The sequence below is a fragment of the Equus przewalskii genome, chromosome 13 (genome assembly GCF_037783145.1).
Source record: "Equus przewalskii isolate Varuska chromosome 13, EquPr2, whole genome shotgun sequence".
Classification (NCBI taxonomy): domain Eukaryota; kingdom Metazoa; phylum Chordata; class Mammalia; order Perissodactyla; family Equidae; genus Equus; species Equus przewalskii.
In genome coordinates, this window is record NC_091843.1 from 46,937,081 (window position 1) to 46,958,232 (window position 21,152).

General features: G+C 42.5%; 1 protein-coding gene across 2 annotated transcripts in view; it reads left to right on the forward strand.

Annotated features, from left to right (window-relative positions):
• The window catches only part of ALDH7A1 (aldehyde dehydrogenase 7 family member A1), a 38,671-nt gene continuing 17,519 nt past the window's right edge, over positions 1–21,152 (forward strand). The window contains exons 1-9 of one of the 2 annotated variants that reach the window (XM_008529976.2): positions 1–255; positions 1,532–1,585; positions 2,417–2,482; positions 8,749–8,829; positions 9,405–9,528; positions 12,750–12,882; positions 14,606–14,650; positions 18,056–18,133; positions 19,950–20,047. In XM_008529976.2, the coding sequence (XP_008528198.2) occupies positions 64–255; positions 1,532–1,585; positions 2,417–2,482; positions 8,749–8,829; positions 9,405–9,528; positions 12,750–12,882; positions 14,606–14,650; positions 18,056–18,133; positions 19,950–20,047 (871 nt within the window). In that variant the 5' untranslated portion in view covers positions 1–63. The remainder of the gene's footprint in view (positions 256–1,531; positions 1,586–2,416; positions 2,483–8,748; positions 8,830–9,404; positions 9,529–12,749; positions 12,883–14,605; positions 14,651–18,055; positions 18,134–19,949; positions 20,048–21,152) is intronic. The other variant, XM_070569363.1, reaches the window with a different exon arrangement.

Sequence of the window (21,152 nt, forward strand, 5' to 3'; positions counted from 1 at the left end):
GGGGCGGGGCTCTATTTCCGCGGCTCCTCGGGCCGCAGGCGCGTTGTGCGCCCTGGGCTCAGTATGTGGCGCGTTGGTCGCCAGCTGTGTGTGCAAGCTGCAGGAGGCATCCGGCTCTCCGGACTTTGGAACAGGCCTGCCGCCTTCATGTCCACTCTGCTCATCAATCAGCCCCAGTATGCCTGGCTCAAGGAGCTGGAGCTCCGCGAGGAGAACGAGGGCGTGTATAATGGAAGCTGGGGCGGCCGGGGAGAGGTATGCGGGCGTCCCGGGAAATCTCAGCTGCCTCAGTTCGCCCGGGAGCCCGGGCGGGCCCTGCCCGGTCCCACTCCCCGCTGGCGCTCTAGGGGTTATCCTGGATGGGAAGTTTTGAAACTCTACAATAAAACTTCTCTTGGAGGGTGCCTTAAAAAAAATCTCTTAGATTTTAGGCCCTTGTGTGCTGTGGAGAACCGAGGTCATTTTGGAGCTAGTAGGGGTTAAACTAACCACGCGTATGTAAAACATTATGGCAGAGTCCTGCTATCTGGAGAGAGGAATGCTGCAGGCTTAGCAGTGGAAATTACTTTTGAGCTTGACTGGTGGCTCCTGAGATGTGTCATGCACCACAGGGCATGCTCTAAAGTGTAGTTTTATGTTGTCGCCTTTCCTGAAATCCTTTGAAGTTTGCAGCCTCGGACTTGCTGCACTCGTGTCATGTTTTCCTTGGGCTCTGACCGTTCTTGAGGACCGGGTTTTCAGCATTTCTCTATTGCCCGGAGCCTAACACCATGCCTGGCACCCGGTTAATGCTCAATAAGATATTTTACAAAATACAATGGAAAGGTAAGGTTATTATCGCCCAGAGTTTTTGAAAGCTGCAAAAGAAAGCTTTTATAAGAAAATGTTATTGTTCAATATATTGTTATATATTGAACCTGGTTTTTTAGAGGAAACACATCTTCCTGTTGGTTCCCTGTGACTGCAGGAGAGGGAGGTGGTTTTACTCATCCCCAAGTCACTCCCCCACCCCCTTTTCCCCGTTGGTAGTCGTTCTGTTTTTCCTGCGGCGTCTAATCATTAGGTTGTGGATAGAACACCCTCCCCTGAAGGCCTTTTTTTTTTTGGCTAGTCCTTGATTTTTTTTCTTTCTAATTGATCTCTCCAGGTTGTGTGGACACAGGCCTTTCCCACTTGTCCAGCTTTGGCCATTTCACCCTCTGACCCCGGGGTGGGCAGGGTGAGGGAGAGAAGGAATAAGTAAAACTCAGTTTGGTCTGTTAATGGAAATAGAGGTGAAACAACAGGTTACATTTAGGCTTTTGTTTATATACTTCATATTTAGATGACGCCAGTGAGTTTTGCAGAAATGTGGTTCTGAATACTAGCTTTGTAGAGTATTGTTAGTAACAGAAGTTAAAATAAAGGTTCTGAGTTTAGATATTGTATCTTAGTCCTTTTTTTCCTCCTGTTTTTCTTCCCCCATTTGGTCAGTTCTCACAATTTGGAAGGGATTACATTTTCTACATATGGTGGTTCTTTTTGTTTTAAGGTTATCACGACCTATTGTCCAGCTAACAATGAGCCAATAGCAAGAGTCCGACAGGTAAGTGCTTTGCTTTTTAATGCAAATTGCCCACAGGGAGTTTATGGGACTGATAGAACAATACAAAATTACAAAGTCAAAGGCTAGTGTGTTTCTTTTTCACTTGATGTTTAGAATGTCTGGGATAGACTGTCCACTCTTTGAGGGGGAGGGGGTGTGTGCCCTAGAAATGGTGAACCATAGCGAGAACTAGGGAGGGGGTCTGTTTAAGGCCATGCTTCTGAATCACCTGAGAACTTCATTAGAGTGAAAGTTCTGACCTCTTAAATCTGGTTTGGAGCCCAAGGTTCTAAATTTCTAATACAGAATTTCTAACAACATCTCAGGTGTTGTTCCCCGTGGAGGCTAACAGATTGTGCTTTGAGAAGCCAAGTTTTAGAAGCACGGTTAGAGGGGCCAACCAGGTGGCATAGTGGTTAAGTTTGCACTCTGCTTCGGTGGCCCGGGGTTCATGGGTTGGGATCCCAGGCACGGACCTACACAGTGCCCATGCTGTGGCAGTGTCCCACGTACAAAATAGAGGAAGTTTGGCACAGATGTTAGCTCAGGGTCAATCTTCCTCAAGCAAAAAGAGGAAGATTGGCAACAGATGTTAGCTCAGGGCCAAACTTCCTCACCAAAAAAAATATAAAAGCACAGTGAGATTCTAACGTCTTACTGGGTTCTTAAGAGGTTTTGGAAGTGTAGGCTGTGAAAATCATTCTAAACCAAAAATCTTAGGATCACCCAGAGATTTTCCATTTCTTTTCCAAAACTGGTCTGTGTGTTCTTAGGAGGAGATTGTCACTTCCTTCTCCTTTTCCCTTTGTCTCCCTCTAATCCTTAATTTAGGCCAGTGTGGCCGACTATGAAGAGACCGTAAAGAAAGCACAAGAAGCATGGAGAATCTGGGCGGATGTAAGTATGGAGGCCGTGGTAGGATTACCTACTGTAATTGCAATGAGATAATGAAACAGCTGCTGATGAGCGGGTCAGTGCTGCCTTGCCGAGAGGGGAGCTCCTTGGGGGCTGTGATAATCTCTGCTGTAGTCCAAGGATAGTGTTGTTTCCATATTTGGCCTTCAGTAAATGGGTAATTTTAAATGGATTAAAACTCTGTACTGATAGATCATAAATTCAAGCTGTGAACACTCTTTGTTCTCCAATTGAAGTTACCTGCATTTATAGTTGAGCAAAGAGAAAGGAATATCTGTGCTAAAAATACCTGTTTGCTCCTCTCCTCCCTCCCCTGCCGGCTTTATGGTGGGGGAGTACCTCAGCAATGGGTCAATATTCCTTGTTCAAAGATCAGCAGCTCTTTCAAAGGGCAGGGGCTTGAGTTCACCTGACCGTCCGTCTCCACCAGGGGTGATATGAGCAAGGGTAGGAGCTGGAACTGGGCTGGCCACAGTGAGCTGCCTCTAGATGAGGGCCAGGCTCTGGGGGAGGGGAGAGTACAGAACTGGGGTAGCTTGAATTTCCCCGTCCCCCCTCCCTGAATATCCCTTTTAGTCTCCCAGCAAAGATTCTAGGCCTGAGGCTGTAGGAATATCCTGGATGGTTAATTCAGCTCTATCCCTGGGTAAATTACTTCACCTCAGTGTACTTTGTCTTGTAGAAAGGGGAGACCTGGTGTGCCTATCTCCCATAGTTATCCTGAGGGTTAAATGAGTCAATCATGACGAGTGCCTATGGGCCACGAGGCAAACCTCAGCACCTGCTAGTTCTGGAACCAAGGACAGCTGGGTCTGGGACTGCCGAGCCGCCCTTTTCTCTGAATCAGTGATGGCTAGTGGACTTGGGGAGGGGCAGACTCCTGGAGAGCCCTGGGTTGGATGCAGCTTTCTTATCAGCCAAGAGACCACCTCTGTGCAAAGCATGAAGAACATCTTTCCTCTACTTTAACTAATTTTGGCTTAAGGCCTCTGCACCTAACATCCTTTTTCATACTTCTCATGCCTTTTAGACCTCTCAGTAGAGTAGGGGTGCTAAATGGGAACAGGTTGCTTTCCTGGGTGATGGTAGAGTCACTTGGGGATCACACTTGTTAGAATTTGAGTTAAGCTATTGAATTCAAGTTTAGAGACGAGGCAGAGCCTTTTCTTAACGTGCCTCTGGGGTTCCTGCCAATGGGGCGATGACTTACGAGCAACTAAGGCCTCAACAGAGAACACACCAAAGCTTGATCCCCTCCTGGTCTACATGCTCCGCCCTGGGTCCTCACTCATGTGGGGCTGCTACTGCTCGGCCCTGATCCTTTTGACTGGCTTGGCCTGTGTGAGGACAAACCAGTGTTTCACTTAGTTCATTTGTGGTAATTCTGGAATTTTTCAAAGGGAACGTTTTTCTTTAAGGGAAAAGGAAATAGAATAAAAATATGCAAAAGTAGTTTATAAAAACTAATTTCCTCCTCCTCATTAAAACTAACTGCAGAGGGGGCCAGCCCGGTGGCCGAGTGGTTAAGTTTGCACGCTCTGCTTCTTCCGCCCAGGGTTTCGCTGGTTGGGATCCCTGGCGCGGTCACGACACCACTCATCAGGCCATGCTGAGGAGGCGTTCCACATAGCAGAGCCAGAGGCACTCACAACTAGAATATACAACTATGTACTGGGGGGCTTTTGGGAGAAGAAGGAAAAAAAGATTGGCAACAGTTGTTAGCTCAGGTGCCAATGTTTAAAAAAAAACCAAACCAAAAACGAACTGCAGAGAACCTGGTGGGGACACTGGCTCTGCTGCTTTCTTCTTTGAACTAGTTTCAGCCCCCCTGCATCCCCTACGTGTCCTCATTTTTCCTCTCCCTCTCTAGTGAGGAAGGCCCAGAGTGTCTTCCCTCTCTTCAGGACGGGAACCGTTAATGGGCTGTCTCTAACTGAATAAAGGAATATGTGATACCGGGTAGCACTTTAACATGAGGATCTTTGTATTATTTCCCCAGAGGCTCAGCTAATAGTTCCCTGGCTGCTCTAGTTCCCTCCTCATGGCTGTCTTTGATGCTCCTTTGAAATGTGACTTCAAGGGTGAAGTGTGCGGGGATGAGGACTCTCGTTGCCCATCTCAGGAGAGTTTGAGGTTGTTGACACCCTGCAAGCTGGGACCAGTGAGCAAGCACAGGAAATGAGGCTGTCTTCCTTGTTTCCTACTCCTCCCTCATTTCCCTCTCCCCAAACCTAATCCCAGCTTTCTCAGCTTTTGCTGCTCCTTAAAATCATCTGAGAAGCTGGAAAATAAATGAAGATGCCGGATTTGAGTGGTCTGGGATGGAATCGAGCCTAAAAGTTCCATAGGTGGCAATTCTAATGTATAGCCAGGGTTGAGAATCGATCAGTTACCAAGTGTTGAACATTTTAAATTACATTTATCTCTTCTGCCACTTTTGTTGTCCAGACATCCACCATCTCTCATCTAGCCTAATGGTCTTCCTACCCGAGACTTTTTTCTCTCTGAGCCATTTTCTACGTCACAACTAGAGTGATATCTTAAAATGCACTGTGATTTCCCCCTCATCGTTTAATACCCTCCAGTAATTTCCCCACTGTTTTTTGGATCCTTTACATGGCCTTTAGCAGTGTGGCCCTTACTTTCCTCCCCTGCCTCTTTGAACTCCTTGTGATTTTCCAAAACCACCCTATTCTATTCTCTCTTGCCTTTGCCTTTACATATGCTGTGTTCTTCGTCTCCCATCATTTTTTTCTACTTTTTCTATCTCTTCACTTGGAGAACACCAATCATGCTTTAGGTCTTGGGTCTTAATTCTCAACTTCTTTAAAAAGCCTCTTTCCTCCCCACTTCCTTACCCCAAGTGACACTAAATTAACACTCCTGCGTGCTCCAATTGGACAGTGTAGCTCCTCCATCATGGCGCCTACCACATGAGATTGTAATCGCATGTTTCTTATCTCTGTCACCTCCACTGGACTGTTGGCTCTACTGGGCATGATTTGTAGCTGCCTTGTTTCCCTAGTATCCCCAAGGATTAGCACAGAATCTGGCACACAGAAGGTATGCAATAATTGGTTGAAAGACTGATTGAATAAATATGTGCAGAATGGGAGGTAAAAGGCCATGTGTACTGGCCATTCTGAGTTAAAATGAACCAATTTGCTAAACTTGTGTGTGGGTTAAGCTCAATTGAAACATTATTAAACTCATTCCATGGGCTAGGAAATGTATAGGATCTGGGCTGATTCATTTAACATGACAATTTTGTTCCCTGTTTCTGAAAGAGTACAGGTATCGTAAGAATGGCAAACATTGTAGACGTAAAATGTGGGGAATGAAAGTCTATTATAATTCCATTCCCCAGAAATTACCACTGTTGACATCTTGTATATTCCTTAAAATTCAAGCAACTTTATGCATTATTTTGCTGTTTTCTATTATCCTGTTTCAGCAAATGTTTTTTGTTATAAATGTACCTTATTCTTTTTAGACAGTGTGAAGTATTCCATTTTATGGCTGCCCCATAATTAACCAGTCATGTGCTGGTGGACATTTAGATGGTTTCTGTTTTTCTCTACTAGAAACAGCACTGCAATGAATGTTGTACCCATACATTCGTACGCTTATATATGCTCCATTTCCAGAGGTGGCATTGCCTAGTCAAAGGGTAGGAACGTTTTAAATGTTAATAGAATGCCAAGTTATCCTCCAGAAAAGCTGTACTAAGACATGGTGATACATTTGAGAAGAAGAGAGCAAAGAAGAGCCCTGAACTCATGGTCAGGCACTGGGAGGTGGAACATGAGCAGTGCTGTGATGGCCCTCTCTGTGAGGTGGGGTGGGAAGGTTCCATGGAGGGGAATGGTCCTTTTAGTTGTAATTTACTAATTTAGAGGTAGCATTAATCTGGAAGACCTGGAGGGGAGAGCAGGGTGCTGATCACAGTTGGTGAAAGTATGTCTCCATTCATGAATTACATCTCAGACTTAATATGGCACAACCCCTTCTCTTCACCTCTAAAAAACCCTGAGACTTCTTCTGAGTCATCTTCATCCCTGTAATTGTACTTCCATCTACCTAACTATTCAAGCCAGAGACGTAGGAGTCATCCTTAGATCTTCCATTTCCCTCGTTTCATGCACCTATTCCGTTAGTGTGTCTTGCCCACTCTACTTCCAAAGTAGATCCTGAGTCCACTTTTTGTCTCCTTTCAGTCTTAAAACTAAGTTACCATAATCTTTTGCCTTGGCTTCAAGGGTATGTTCTTCGTTGGTCTCCCTGCTTCTCCTCTTTTCTCCACCCCTCTGATAGTGATCTTGATACTGAGCAAGGGCTTGATCTGCTCCCCGCAAGATAACAGGCCAAACAGGCAGTGGTGGAGAAAGAACTTTAATAAGCAATAAGCTGGCAAATCGGAAGATGGTGGACTATTGTCCTAAAAAAAACCCATCTTAGATGGAACTGATTTGGAAATGACTTATATAAGGCAAACGGGGTTGGGGAGGGGGCTCAGAAACATCAGGTGATGAGTGACCATAGGACGTTGGGCACGTCTCTGTAGCAGATCTGCTGAACACAACATTCCTGAGGAATCTAGGAAAACCTTAGTTACTTCCTAATCTGAGACAGAAGGAACAGTTTGGCAGAGGATATAAATTTTTTGCTAATGTGTTATTCTTTCTACTGGTCACAGACTAGCTTGCCTATGTGCAGTTCTAAGCATTTTTCCAAAGCATATTGTGAGAATAAGATGGGGAGGGGGAGCATGTGGCCTGGGGGCTGAAGTTCTAAGAGTCCTCTGCACAAGGACGCTGTCTTTCATTTTTCTTCATGGGCTGCATGTGTACATTCGGGGGGTTCTATGTGTTGTATGCGGTGGATCTTTAGTCTATGGCATGCGAAGCTTACAGTCGGTCATTTTAGCTTCTCAGTGCTTTTGCGCGATGCTTCGGCAGGCAGAGGGCTGTCAGCCAGCTGCTTTGTTGGTCCTCCTGCTGTTCTGCAAGGCAAACTCAGAAACTTTGGTTACTTTGTCTCCCACGTTAACCTTGTGGGTACAAGCACAATTTCATCCTAATCCAGGGACCCTTTAACTCACTTCTAGGTTTCAATCTTAAAAGGTAAAGCAAGTCATCTTATTCTGCTCCTTAAAAACCATTAAGGACCTCCCATTGCACCTGGAGTAAGATTCCAACTCCTTAGAATCTTCTAGCTCTAGGGGTGCTGGCCTTTCCCAGTCAGCCCGTCGAATACAACAAGCTTTTATTTTCCATGGATCTCTTACGTGTTTTTCTTTTCCCTGGGAAGAATATTGCTGTGGTTGACTTTTCCCAACCTTAGCTTTCAACTTAAATCTCACCTCCTTGGAGATTTTGCCTTAGAACATCTTAGGTAAAATAATTTACCCATTTATGCTCCAAACCTGCTATTTTCTGTCTCAGCATGCTGTTTATTTCCTTTGTCTTTATAGAACTTGCAGCAATTTGTAATTACTTGTTGCCTGTTTTCCTCTGTTATGGGCTCCATGAATGCTGCTAGATACTAATTAGCTCCATGCGTGCCTCACTTATTTTAGCCCCAGTGCCTAGCATTACTCTTGTCACATAGTAGGTGCTCAGAAAATACTTGATGAGTGAATGGTGTGATTTGAATGGGTTATGGAATACCAGTTTATAAGCCGAATCAAGGGTTTGGGCATGCAATCAGTTTGAGCCATAGGAAAACATCACTGGGACTCATAAAGGCCTGTAGGTATTTAAGGTATTTTAAGTTTTCTGGAGTCATCCCAAAAGGTTCTGTTCAATCTCTGAATTTCTCTCAATACTTGGCACAGTCCTTTGCTCACCGTGAATCTATCATCTGGATATTTTCTGGCGTTCTGGTATCGGTTTTGGGGCCTGCCATATCACAGTCTTGAGGTGATTAAAGGAAAAAGCTGTCTTTGAGGCTAACCTGGTGGTGTAGCGATTAAGTTTGCGTGCTTTGCTTTGGTGGCCTGGGGTTCGACAGTCTGGATCCCGGCTGCGGACTTATGCACCACCTATCAAACTATGCTGTGGTAGGCGTCCCACATATAAAGTAGAGGAAAATGGGCATGGATGTTAGCTCAGGGCCAGTCTTCCTCAAAAAACAGTTGCCATTGATGGGCTTATGCTTTGGTATCTTACAGCACATTTATTTAATACTGTCTCATAGACACGTGTTTACACTTTGAATTAGACACTAAAATTCTGTTCTTTTCTTAGGTTCCTGCTCCAAAGCGAGGAGAAGTAGTGAGACAGATTGGTGATGCCCTGCGGGAGAAGATCCAAGTACTAGGAAGCTTGGTAAAGTATTTCCGTAGTAAATATACAATTCTTGGGAGAAAAAGGCCATCATGCATCTCTGTATATGAGGTTGTGATTTTTTTTTTTTTGAGGATGATTAGCCCTGAGCTAACTGCTGCCAACCGTCCTCTTTTTGCTGAGGAAGACTGGCCCTGAGCTAACATCCGTGCCCATCTTCCTTTACTTTATATGTGGGACGCCTGCCACAGCATGCTCTGCCAAGCAGTGCCATGTCCACACCCAGCATCCGAACTGGCGAACCCCGGGCCGCCAAAGTGGAACCTGCGAACTTAATCGCTGCGCCACTGGGCCTGCCTGAAGATTGTGATTTTAAGAAAAGCAATTTATACATTTCAAAAGTCTTCTCTTTAGAGGAAAGATGACCAAGATGGACAGGAAAAAGTGAAGACTATTCTTGGGTTTTAAAATTTTTGGGAAAATAAGAACAGACTTTCTGAGGTTTATTACCTTCACAAAACAGACACAAAATATTTTGCTTTTTTCCCCCTCATCAATTTAATGTTTAAAACATGAATTCTGTTGGAAAAATGCTACTTGGCTTTTTGTATTTTTAGGTGTCTTTGGAGATGGGGAAGATCTTAGTGGAAGGTGTGGGAGAAGTCCAGGAGTACGTGGATATTTGTGATTATGCTGTTGGCTTGTCACGGATGATTGGGGGACCCATCTTGCCTTCGGAAAGTAAGCAATAAGCCTTCTGAAGTCAGTCAAGCTAAGGGTTTTGTCTCTATTACAGAAAGCTCCAAAAAATGCTTTGGCTGTGAACGGTTTGCAAAAGGAATTCTAAGTGGCCTATAAATACATGAGAATATCTTTGATTTCTCTACTAAGAAATGCAGATTAAAACAGGTGAAAACATCAGGTCGAGACACTTTTTAAATTTTTTTATTTTTAAAGGTGAGACTCAGTGTTAGCACATCCATGGATAAGACAAACAGTTTTTATAGGGACTTGTGGCAAAGTGAATTGCCAGTCCACCTGGAAAACATTTTGGAAATAATCCGAAGAGCCTTACATGTAATACCAGCTTCAAGAATCTAAGTAAATAATCTGAAATGTCACAAAGGTTTATGTGTAAAGATACTCATTGCAGCATTAGTAGGAAACATTAGAAATGACCTAGAAGTCAAATTATAAGACAAAGGTTAAGCTAATTTTGGTAGTCTCTTAGCAGATACTAAAAAGAATATTTATGAAGATTGTCTTCCCAACCCCACACTTTCATGGGAAAGTTGTTTTTACTTATTCTTAAATTGTTTCAGTTTTTTTTTTAGGAGGTGGTGTATTCATATCACAAAATTAGAAAGGGCCAAGGATGAGAAGCTTCCCTCATTACGCCCCTGGGTAACCCATAGTATCCTCATGGAAGCAGAGAATGTGTCTGGTTTCTTGTGTATCTCTTTAGAGTTTTTACTCACTTTCAGGCAAATATGTGTCTTTTTGGGACAAAAACATTAGCAAACTATACGTTCTGTTCTATACTTTTCCCTACTTAATATGTCCTAGAAATTGTTTCATATTATTACAGTAAGAGACTTCATCTTTTTTTCTGGCTGTCTCTTTGCAGTAAAGGTATTATTAATTAATTTAGCCAGTTCCCAAATGATGGATATTTAGGATGTTTTTAGTCTTTCACTATTAGACTATGTTGTGAGGACCAACCTGGTACTCTGAGGAGGTTTCATTGATGAGGCTAAGGGCTTATGTGATTTGTAATGTTCTCAGTATTAATGGAGCAAACCAGGTGACCTTGTGTATCTGCACTGAAAATTCAAGTGGTGGAGCTGTGCCAAAGTGGTAACAGCGGGTATGTGTGTGTGACAGAATTATTGCTTGTTGTTACTGTCCTTCTATTTTTCTATACTTGGCCAGATTTCCTTGATGGGGAGTTATGTTACATTTATAATTAGGAAAAGAAAGGACTTTTTTTTGATGTTCATGTTTTTCTATTTTTCTTGGAATGTTGGGCAAATTCCCTACTCATAGGAAGAATTGAGGGGCCCTTTTTAAATATCTAATGTACTTAGATATGTAACAGCAATTCCTGTTATTCAAAATTAATTTTGTATCACTGAACACTTGTGGTAGGTTTTTTCAGTTGAAAAAGTTAGTAAACTGCCCATTTGAGGAAGTATACCTGTGCAAGCAAGTGATTTCTTTGATTTATACCTATATAATGTCTGCCTTACCAATTAAAATGTTTTTCAGTTGTTTATACATTTTTGAAAAAGAGTAGATTATTCATCAATGCAGAGGCTTGGGTGTCACTTTGACTACATTAATGCAATAAATGGTCGTTAAGTGTCTACCAGGTGATCTAATAATGATATATGATCGATAGGGCATAGTCCTTGTTCTCAAGGAATTTTTTTTTTTAAGGATTTTATTTTTCCTTTTTTTCCCCAAAGCCCCTTGTTACATAGTTGTGCATTTCTAGTTGTGGGTCCTTCAAGTTGTGGCATGTGGGACACTGCCTCAGCATGGCTCGATGAGCGGTGCTATGTCCGTGCCCAGGTTCCGAACTGGCGAAACCCTGGGTCGCTGAAGCGGAGCGTGCGAACTTAACCACTTGGCCACGGGGCCGGCCCCCTCAAGGAATTTATAAGCATATAGATTCCCTACATTTTAGAGTGGGGGACAAGTTAAAGGGTAATTAGTAGGGTGTAGTGAGCTCTGTGATGGGGTGGAGGATAGGATGGTGAGCCAGCCTTGTGGTGGCAGTCAGGAAAGGCCTCCCAGAGAACGTGATCTAAGTGAAGTCCTCAAGGAAGAATACGGTGGAGTGCTGGGCCATGGCTGGTTTGAAACAGGGAAAAAGCCCATGTGAAAGCTTAAAATGGGAGAATGTGGCTTATTTGGGAAACTATCCCTTCAGGGGGAGGGCACAGTATGAGGGGAGGGATGGGTGGAGCAGGAGCCTCCAGAGGGTCTTTCCTGTCAGGAAGTGTGCACTTTATCCTGAGGGCAGCTGCAGTAGTGGTCCAGACACCAAAGAGTTGTAAGCAAGGGAGTGATGTCATCAGATCTGCACTGGGCTCCTTGGGGAGAAGGAGAGAGAGGGGAGGGCAGGAGAGGAGGCAGGTGCTGCCAGGTTGGCACATCATCTCAACAGAGATTAGGATACCTAGGCTAAAGGAGGGCCTGGGAATGAGGCACAGCATTGGGCGGGTTCCCCGTTTCTAGCTCGCAGTGTGAGCATGGCCACAAAGATGGAGGGGTGGGAGAGCTGCCTTTTGGTTGGTCTGTGGTTTTAACCAGGGTTTGTGAACCGTCACAGTCCTTGCTGCGTTTGTTCACTGCTCCAGCTGCCTATGATTAAAATAAACCCCTTGCGGGATTGTGAGTGTCTTTAAAGTTTTATTTTCAGTTTTCCTATAGTGAATGTAAAGATTTGTGCAATTCATTCAATATACATGTAATTATTAGAACTTTTTTTTTCCCCCCATAAATGAGCCGCCTTGTCTTGCATTTGGAGAAGTTAGCTGAGGGCTTGTCAGGCAATGTAAATAACCCGGGCCTGAGAGTCACAACTGCTGTGTCCTGGATGTTTGGCCCTTTGCAGTCACATCACTGGGGCACCTCTCATCCCCTCTCTGAAGTTTCCTTGTCTCCCAGCTGGGATGAATACTGCCCTGATCCACACAGTTCCTCTGAGGGTCAGAGGCATAAATAGGTATCATTATGGTTTATAAGGTAGTGTAGTAATAACAGCTCTGTGTGCTAATTAATGTACCGATATCCCACAGCTGTGTAGAGTGATCCGCTACAAGGCATCTAAAATCCCCACTTGGTCCAGTGCACCTTTGTTCTGGAAATGGAAGATTTCAGACTTTGTTCTTATTAATTTGACATGCATTAAATTAGCATGCTTAAGCATGTTCCATGCCTCTCCCTGTCCTCAGGACCTGGCCATGCACTCATTGAACAGTGGAATCCTGTAGGTCTGGTTGGAATCATCACTGCGTTCAACTTCCCTGTGGCAGTGTATGGCTGGAACAATGCCATTGCAATGATCTGTGGGAATGTCTGCCTTTGGTAAGACCTGCTCACTTTCTTATCTCTTATCTTATCTCTTATCTCTTTCTTATCTCACTTATCATCTTAGTAAGATGATAAAAGTAGCCATTTTCAGGAACTGCAAAAACTATTTTAAATGTGTTGAATGTTTTCTACTACTCTACTCTTTCATTTAACATATTAAGTCACACTGCTAGTTGTGAAATGCTGATTTTTAATTATTACATAATTTTATCATTGGCAAAATTTTTTTTGACATAGCCTTGTCCCCTGTCCCCCTATTCCTCCCAACTGTTTCCACCCCAAGCGTGTGTACTGTAATTGAATTCTGATACTACCTGGATTTAGTGTCTGACTCCACATATTTTAGGGCTCAGTTCTCCGTGGGACTTCCCCCACTTTAGATGCAAGCCACAAGTGTCTCCAGGTCCCCAGGACATCTGCACTCTCACCAGCCATCTACAAATTTCGGAGGTTCCCATGATCACTCGGTTTCAACAATTCATTAGAATGACCCACAGAACTCAAGAAAGCACAATACTTAATGATCACAGTTTTATTATAAAGGATGCACGAAGGGCAAGGTCCAGAAGTGTCCCAGAAGCAGAACTGCCATGCCCTCTCCCTGTTAAGTGAGGACGTGACACCTTTCCAGCCAGGAGACTCCACTGAGCTTTGGTGTCCAGAGTTTTTAATGGAGTTTTGTTACATAGGCATGATTGATTAAATCACTGGACCTGTGGTTGACTCAATCTCCATTCCTCTTCCCCTCTCCCTGGTTGGTCTTTCTGGTGACCAGTGACCAGCCCCCATCCTGAAGCTATCTAGGGACCCCCACAGGTCACCTCGTTAGCATAACAAAGACACTTCTATCACTCAGGAAATTCCAAGGGATTTTGAAGCTTTGTGCCAGAAACTAGGGACAAAGACCAGATATATTCTTTGTTATACTACACTCCCCAAATAGCAAACTAAATAAACAACTGAAAGAAAAAAAAAAGAACTTGTGATAAGTCACAACCTTCTTTTTAGAGTTTGACTTTTTTTTTTCCTTGAATAAAAATTTGGTAGTGAATTCCCAAGTGATTCTGAGGCACTGGGCCAATGTTCCCATTGATGGATTAAGTTTTACATTTCTCTAAAATATTTGATAGTAAAAGTTAGCTGTGAAAATGTCACTCTTTTATAGATGACAGAATATTGCTTGTTTTTAGGTTTCGTGTTCAGTGAAAGAACTTAGGCCAGGAAAACCAGGAGCTGTCCTTGCCTGTTTTGCACCTGTCCCACTAGTTTTGTAGGGATCTTGATGTCGTGTATGCAATTGAATGTGCTCAAAGACTGTCTACAAAAGCAAGGCATCGTGGGAGGATGAGGATTTGACACCGTGTTGCCAAAGGCTACCATGTAGGTTTTCTCAGCTCTTGAGCCTGCCAACAAGAGTTCATGTTGATTGATCTCTGTTTCACTCAGTTCTCAAAATTGGCAGCAGTAACGTAACAGTTCATGTGATCAGTGCAGCAGCAGGTTCAAAACTGCTTGGTGTCATTTTTATATTCATGAGAGTTTTTTCGTCCCTTAGGCCCCAGAGACAACAAGCTCAAGGACAGATTTCTTGTTTTAGTTATTAGACTCAATTGTCTAATTGGACAGAACTTTGTATCACAACTTTTGCTTCTGCTTGATAATAAAAGGTATTTATGATTTCCAGCAAATTAAGTTGCCTTTTTTCACCTCTCTCAAGGAAAGGAGCTCCAACAACTTCCCTCATTAGTGTGGCTGTTACAAAGTAAGTATGCGTGGCTTCCTTTTTCCTGGGTATGAAATAATTGTGAAAGGCACTCATAGGCACTGAATTTAATCTGACGTGAAAGTGTCATTTATTTAAGCATGGCATTTGGATAACCTCTTTCTCCTTTGGTTATAATAATATTTTTGTATCATTTTGCAGTTGATAGAGCTCTTTCAGAGCCACATCATTTAACTCTTTGGAAACATGTCAGATATTGATATATGTTGAACTTGAGCTATTATAAACATTTTTGTCACTTGCAAAATAAAAACAAATGCAGTGGAAAGGAAATATCCTTGCAATTTATGGTTTTTTTTTCCCCTAAGGAAGATTCGGCCTGAGCTAACCTCTGTTGCCAATTCTTCTCTTTTTGCTTGAGAAAGATTGAGCCTGAGCTAACGTCTGTGCCAGTCTTCCTCTATTTTGTATCTGGGTTGCCGCCACATAGGTCTGTGCCTGGGAACTGACCCCAGGCTGCTGACGCGGAGCATGCCAAACTTAACCACTAGGCCACCAGACTGGCCCCTATGGGCTATATTTTATAACTATTCAACATGTTAATGGTTTTTGTCCTACCCAGCTAATACTTTTATTGCTTTTGTTTGATAGGCTGTTAGCCAAACAGAAAGAAATGGTTATACTATTCCACTGATTCTTCTATCTAAAATATATTTCATCTTTTGATTAAGACATTATTGATGTTTTATTTATTCACATTTGAGAACTTGAAAACTCTGATTAGGTCATAAATTCAGTGTTACTAATTTTTCATTCAGAATTTAGAGAATGTATGGGAGAGGGCACCTTCTCACGTAGGGTGAGGGTGCACCCGTGATGCTCCATTGTTGCCTGGTCTGCATTCTCTTATTTAAGGATTGTCGGTAGAAAGCTGTGGTGGAAACCATATGTAAGAGGGTCCTTAGTGTTGGAAGATCATTTAGGAACACTGGCTTAGGAATTGAAACGGGGGCTAAGAAAGAGTAGTGTGTGTGAGTGTTTGCTTGAAAGAAATATGTGATATTGAGGAAACGATATTCTCCAAGGCAGGGGTGTTCAAATTAAATATTAAATAGAACTTTGCTATACAAAACACATAAAATTGATGAGTTTCTTCAGGAAGTTTTCAAGAATAAAAAACTCTTAAAACAGTTAATGTAAACATAGTGAACTAACTTGCCAATTATTGTTAAGCAGCTGGTTAAAATATTAATTTTAATATTAGTTTCAAATGTTCTAAGTTATTGTGGCTCTGAGCTTTTTTATATTTATTTGCTTTAAGCCGTTTGAAGGGTTTGAAATGTTCATATAGCAACATGGCTGATTTTTTAGATAATTGAGAATATTATCTGATTTTGTAATGGAAGACAATAAGCAAAATGATGCTGAATTTTGCTGGAATTAATCAAGGGTACAACAGTGTCTACCAGGAGTTCTTAAATTCAGCTAAACATTCAGACTCAGAAGACGAGCATGGGCCACTTCTGGTACATCTGCCTATTCGGAAGGATGTGGGACAGGAACAAAGTTTGCTGAGAGGATAGCATCAGACATTCCTCTTTAGTCAGCGTCTTTGTAGCAGTTTATGCAGGGGTAAGGAGATGAGATCTGCGTTGGGCAGATGGGGGGTGGCCCTGGCTTAAAAGCCTAATGCCCCACAGGAGCCAAACTGGCATGTAAGAAATCTATAGGTGTAGCTTTCAGCGCCCACAGGGACATGCAGTTACAGGAGTCACTGCACTCAGGCCAGGCCTAGAAGCATGAGGTTCCCATTTCTAGTTCTCAGGTGGTTATCGCAGTCCAGATGCAGATGGCTAGGAGGGTCATTTTTACCATAAGCCATGTTGTCTGTGTAGCATTGTTGACATTCTGATGTTTATCAGGTAACTTGTGGAACAGAACTAGAGAGTTAACCCAAGGTCAGATTCTCATGCATTAGGGGAAGGGTGTTTGTTAATCTTTACTCACAGGTCCAAAGCAAAATCCCACCCCTTCCAGAGCAGTCAGTCCACTTGTGCAGACAGTAGATGCACCCTAAGTCCCTGGAAGAATTGTACTACCCAACACCAGGTCTCAGATGTGCAACTGCCATGTGTGATCCTTGATCGGATGGAAAAAAAAAAACTGCTGTAGTGGACATTTTTGGTGACGATTGGAAAATTTACTTACATATGACAATGGTGTCTTTTTTATGGCAGTGAGTGTAGGGTTTGGATCTTTTTAAAATTAAACAAATTTGAAAGTCTCCAGCAAGTTGGGGTGATTGATGAAAAGAACCTGTGCTTATTTAGATCCATACTCCTCAAAAAGTTCAAAATGAATGGAAGAACTCTGTTTCAGAGAAACCAGACTTACTGGAGGCTTTTTTTTTTTTTTTTTTGGTGAGGAGGGTTGGCCCTGAGCTAACATCTGTCGCCATTCCTTCTCTTTTTGCTTGAGGAAGATTGTTGCTGAACTAACATCTGTACCAATCCTCCTATTTCGTATGTGGGATGCTGCCACAGTGTGGCTTGGCGAGTGGTAGGTAGGTCCACACTCAGGATCCGAACCCGTGAACCCTGGGCTGCTGAAGCGGAGCGCACAAATTTAACCACCACGCCACCAGGCCAGACCCACTAGAGCCATTTTATACAACTTGAAATCAGATTTAAGTAGCATTGAACTGTATTTATCATCTTAACTCTAATAGCATAAGTTGTGGGAGACTAATTAACAAAAAACTGTGTTTGTCCACAGTACTTTAGCCTGGAGGGTGCTCATGTTTCCTGACCAGGAGGTTTGGTGTGGAGCCAGTGGACGCTAGTCCTGAACTTCTTGAGGGTTCTGTGGGCAGGTCCAGCTCCCTCTGCTGTATCTCCTCAGCATCTACTCTAGGTTGTGGGGAATCTCTTTTCCTTTTCATTCTCACTTTTCTGGCTGGCTCTGCTTTGCAGAGATGTGTTGAAGGCTCTCGTTTCCTTCTTTTTCTTCATCTTTCTAGATTTTATTCCATATTATTTCTTTTTTTATTTCTTTGCCATCATTTTAATGGATTTGTGGTCTGCAAAAAAAAAAAAATGCCCTGCAGTCAGTCTACCATCTTGAACCGGATATATCTTCATAGTTTGGCAGAAAATACTTGAGAACAATGATCATTTGAGCTGCCTAACCGTTGCTTTATGTCTTTTATTCATTTTGTTTGTGTTTTTCTTCTTAAGATTCTTTTAGGAAAAAAAAGAGTTCTGCTTTTAAGTGTTTGAAAACCATATCTCTAATATGTCAGGAGAACTTGAGGCCTGGATGTTTGAGGGCTGGGAGAGAGAGTTGAAAAAGGAAAGTCAGGTGGTTGGAATTTATTCCTAGTTTTTCAAAAAATCCTAAGAAATTAAATTATTTCCTTACTTAGTAATTGCTTTTTCTTTCTAGGATAATAGCCAAGGTTCTGGAGGACAACAAGCTGCCTGGTGCGATTTGTTCCTTGACTTGTGGTGGAGCAGATCTTGGGTAGGTTAACAGCCCGAGGGTGTCTTTCTGTAGAAGGATGCTGGATGACTGACTAGATCCATCTTTATTAGAGTAGTGAAATCCAGTACCCCAGAGGAGGTGAGAATGACTTTTTGGAATCATCATTATTATGGACCTCACTGGGCTCTTACTTTATTAATGCATAGCCTCTGATGGAAGATGAGTAAGAATTGGCTTTTTCATTGCCCAGAGCTACTACTGGAAGGTGTTTAAATCCTAAGATAACAAACTGCTCTCCCGGTGGACAGTCCAGGGCTTCCTGACGCTTGATTTATAAAGGTCATAAAGGTGCTTGCTTACAGAGCAAAGCTGTGAGACTGTAGTCTAGGGTTTCACTCCCCGCTGGAAACCTATCCAATTGGCTGGGTTCTTCGGCTGACCAAAAAAGGGAGCTCTGGGAGTATAACTTCTTTTAAAAAATTTACCGTTTTTTGGAAATCGCCATATCATTCACATGCCATAAAATTCTCTGTTTAGAAATGTGTAATTCAGTGGTTTTTAGAAGATTCACCATGTTGTGCAACCATCACCATTATCTTATTCCAGAACATTTGTATTACCCTCAAAAGGAGCCTCATACCCATTGGCAGTCACTGCCCATCGCCCCTGCCCCAGCCTCTGGCAACCACTTATCTACTTTCTGTCTCTGGCTTTGCCTATTTTGGACATTTCATGTAAATAGAATCATACAATATGTGCCCTTTTGTATCTGGCTTCTTTTAGCATAATGCCATAGCCTCTTTTTAAGCTGGAACTGATGATAATTGCTCTGAACCATGCTGAGGTTGTTTTATTACTGGCTTAGTCTTTGATTAGGTGAGGTTTTATAGGAGTCAGGTCTCATAAACCCGTACTGGTGTGGTTAAAATGTTAGTTTCCCTCCATTGCTTTGACGGTACTACTGTACTTAATAGGTAATCTCAAAAAGAAGTAATAAATTACTCCTTTTTTCATATAAATGAGAAAATATTAGAAAATACAACTCCCATATATAGAATGCATAGTCAAGTACTATCTAAATGTCATTTAAAACATGATTAGCCTATCCTTTGACCCACTCTGTTCTTGTACTTTGGGCAGCCAGTCCCTCGTGTTGACCTTGGAATAGCTCAAATAATTACAGTAGTGCATGCAGGAGTGCATGAAGCAGCAGCCACCCTGAGTATCAGTGCTCATGTTTGCTGGGCTGAACTTGGGGAAGCCTACGTGTTTAATCTCGTCAAGCTGTTCCAGCCCTACATTACCCTGATGCTGTAACTGCCCTGCTTGGCCCAGTGCCTTTGAAGCACTAAACTATGAGGAAAGGGGTTCAAATCCTTAGTTTCTCGTCTACATTCCTTAGAAGCAGCTGGAAATCCCAGCACAGCCTTTATAAGTCAGCTTCCGTGAGGGATACTTAGGATGTTTCCTTACAGTCTTTAGACTTTTAATTCTTAAGGGAATTAGTAGTTTAAGAGTCTGCAGAATAACTGGGATGCTCATCAAGGAAGTGCTAAGGTCGCGTTGTCTAGTCACCCACTCAGTACAGGAGGGGCTTAATTCCTTAACAACGTCCTCGAGGTGATTTCTGTTTACAGAAAGCTCACAGAGCAGGTTAGCTCATTCTGTTGTATGGATGTACTTGTGAGAATCTAGTTCATTTTCATGAACACCTTCCCTTGCTCCCCTGGGATAGGCTTCCTTGTGTCTTTGACTGACTTTCGATGACGAGACCCCAGGTCAGAGTTGTCTAGTCTGTCAGGTGCCACCGTTGCTGGGTTTCTCTGCTTGGGTGACCGTGTCTGTTCCCCTGCAGCACAGCAATGGCCAAAGATGAGCGAGTGAACCTGCTGTCCTTCACTGGGAGCACTCAGGTGGGAAAACAGGTGGCCCTTATGGTGCAGGAGAGGTTTGGTAAGTGTTGGCTTTCTAATGAGGATTTTAATTCCCTCTGGTGTGGATGTGAAATCTAAAAGTTGAGGTTTTTTTCCTTGACCCTTTCCATGGAGACATCAGCCATTTATCTCAAAGTCCAAATGAAAGAAAGAGTATTGTTATTAGTGGGTTGATATTAGAGAGGTCCTGAATTTAATAGCATAATTTGGAAAAGGATGTCATTATCCTCCTAAATGACTATAGTAGAATCGTATCAAATATATTTATCAATTTCTATCAGGCCTGATTAACAAATTAAAAAAAGAGAACTCACAATTTATACAGGATGAGTGGGTGTACAGGACCTAGAGCGAATGTGGAACAGAAGACTTACCTGTTCTTCTATCGTTTATATTTCATGTATATATGACTGAAAAGGGTTGTATAGACAGAGCTTTGTACTCTCCACTTTGTGGCTCGTTAAAGTGGTTTCCAAGGATAATATCGACTTTCAATTTTTGGCTATTATGCTGAATTTAGACTCTAACCCTAGCATAAGAGGAGACTTGACTAGTTAATCTGCCAGCCATTTTGCTGTATGAGCATTGCTTTTAAAATGCAAGTTTACTAACTATTAGAGCTGATAAACAAGGTCAGCAGGGTTCAATATTCGAAAGTCAATTGTATTTCTTTAAAAAAATTTTTTTTTATTGCAGTAACTGGTTTTTATAACATAAATTGCAGGTGTACCTCGTTATGTATTTCGATTTCTGTGTAGATTACATCATGTCCACCACCCAAAGACTAGTTACAATCCATCACCACACACATGTGAGCCTAATCACCCCTTTCACCCTCCTTCCTCCCCGCTTCCCATTAGGTAACCACCAATTCAGTCTCTTTTTCTATGTGTTTGTGTGTCGTCGTTTTTATCTTCTACTTATGAGTGAGATCATATGGTATTTGACTTTCTCCCTCTGACTTCAATTGTATTTCTATATATTAACAATGAACCATCTGAAAATGAAATTCAGAAAACAATTTCATTTACAGTAGCATCAAAAAGAATCAAATACTTAGGAATAAGTTTAACAAAGGAAGTATAAGTCTTTCACACAGAGTACTACAAAGCACCATTGAAAGA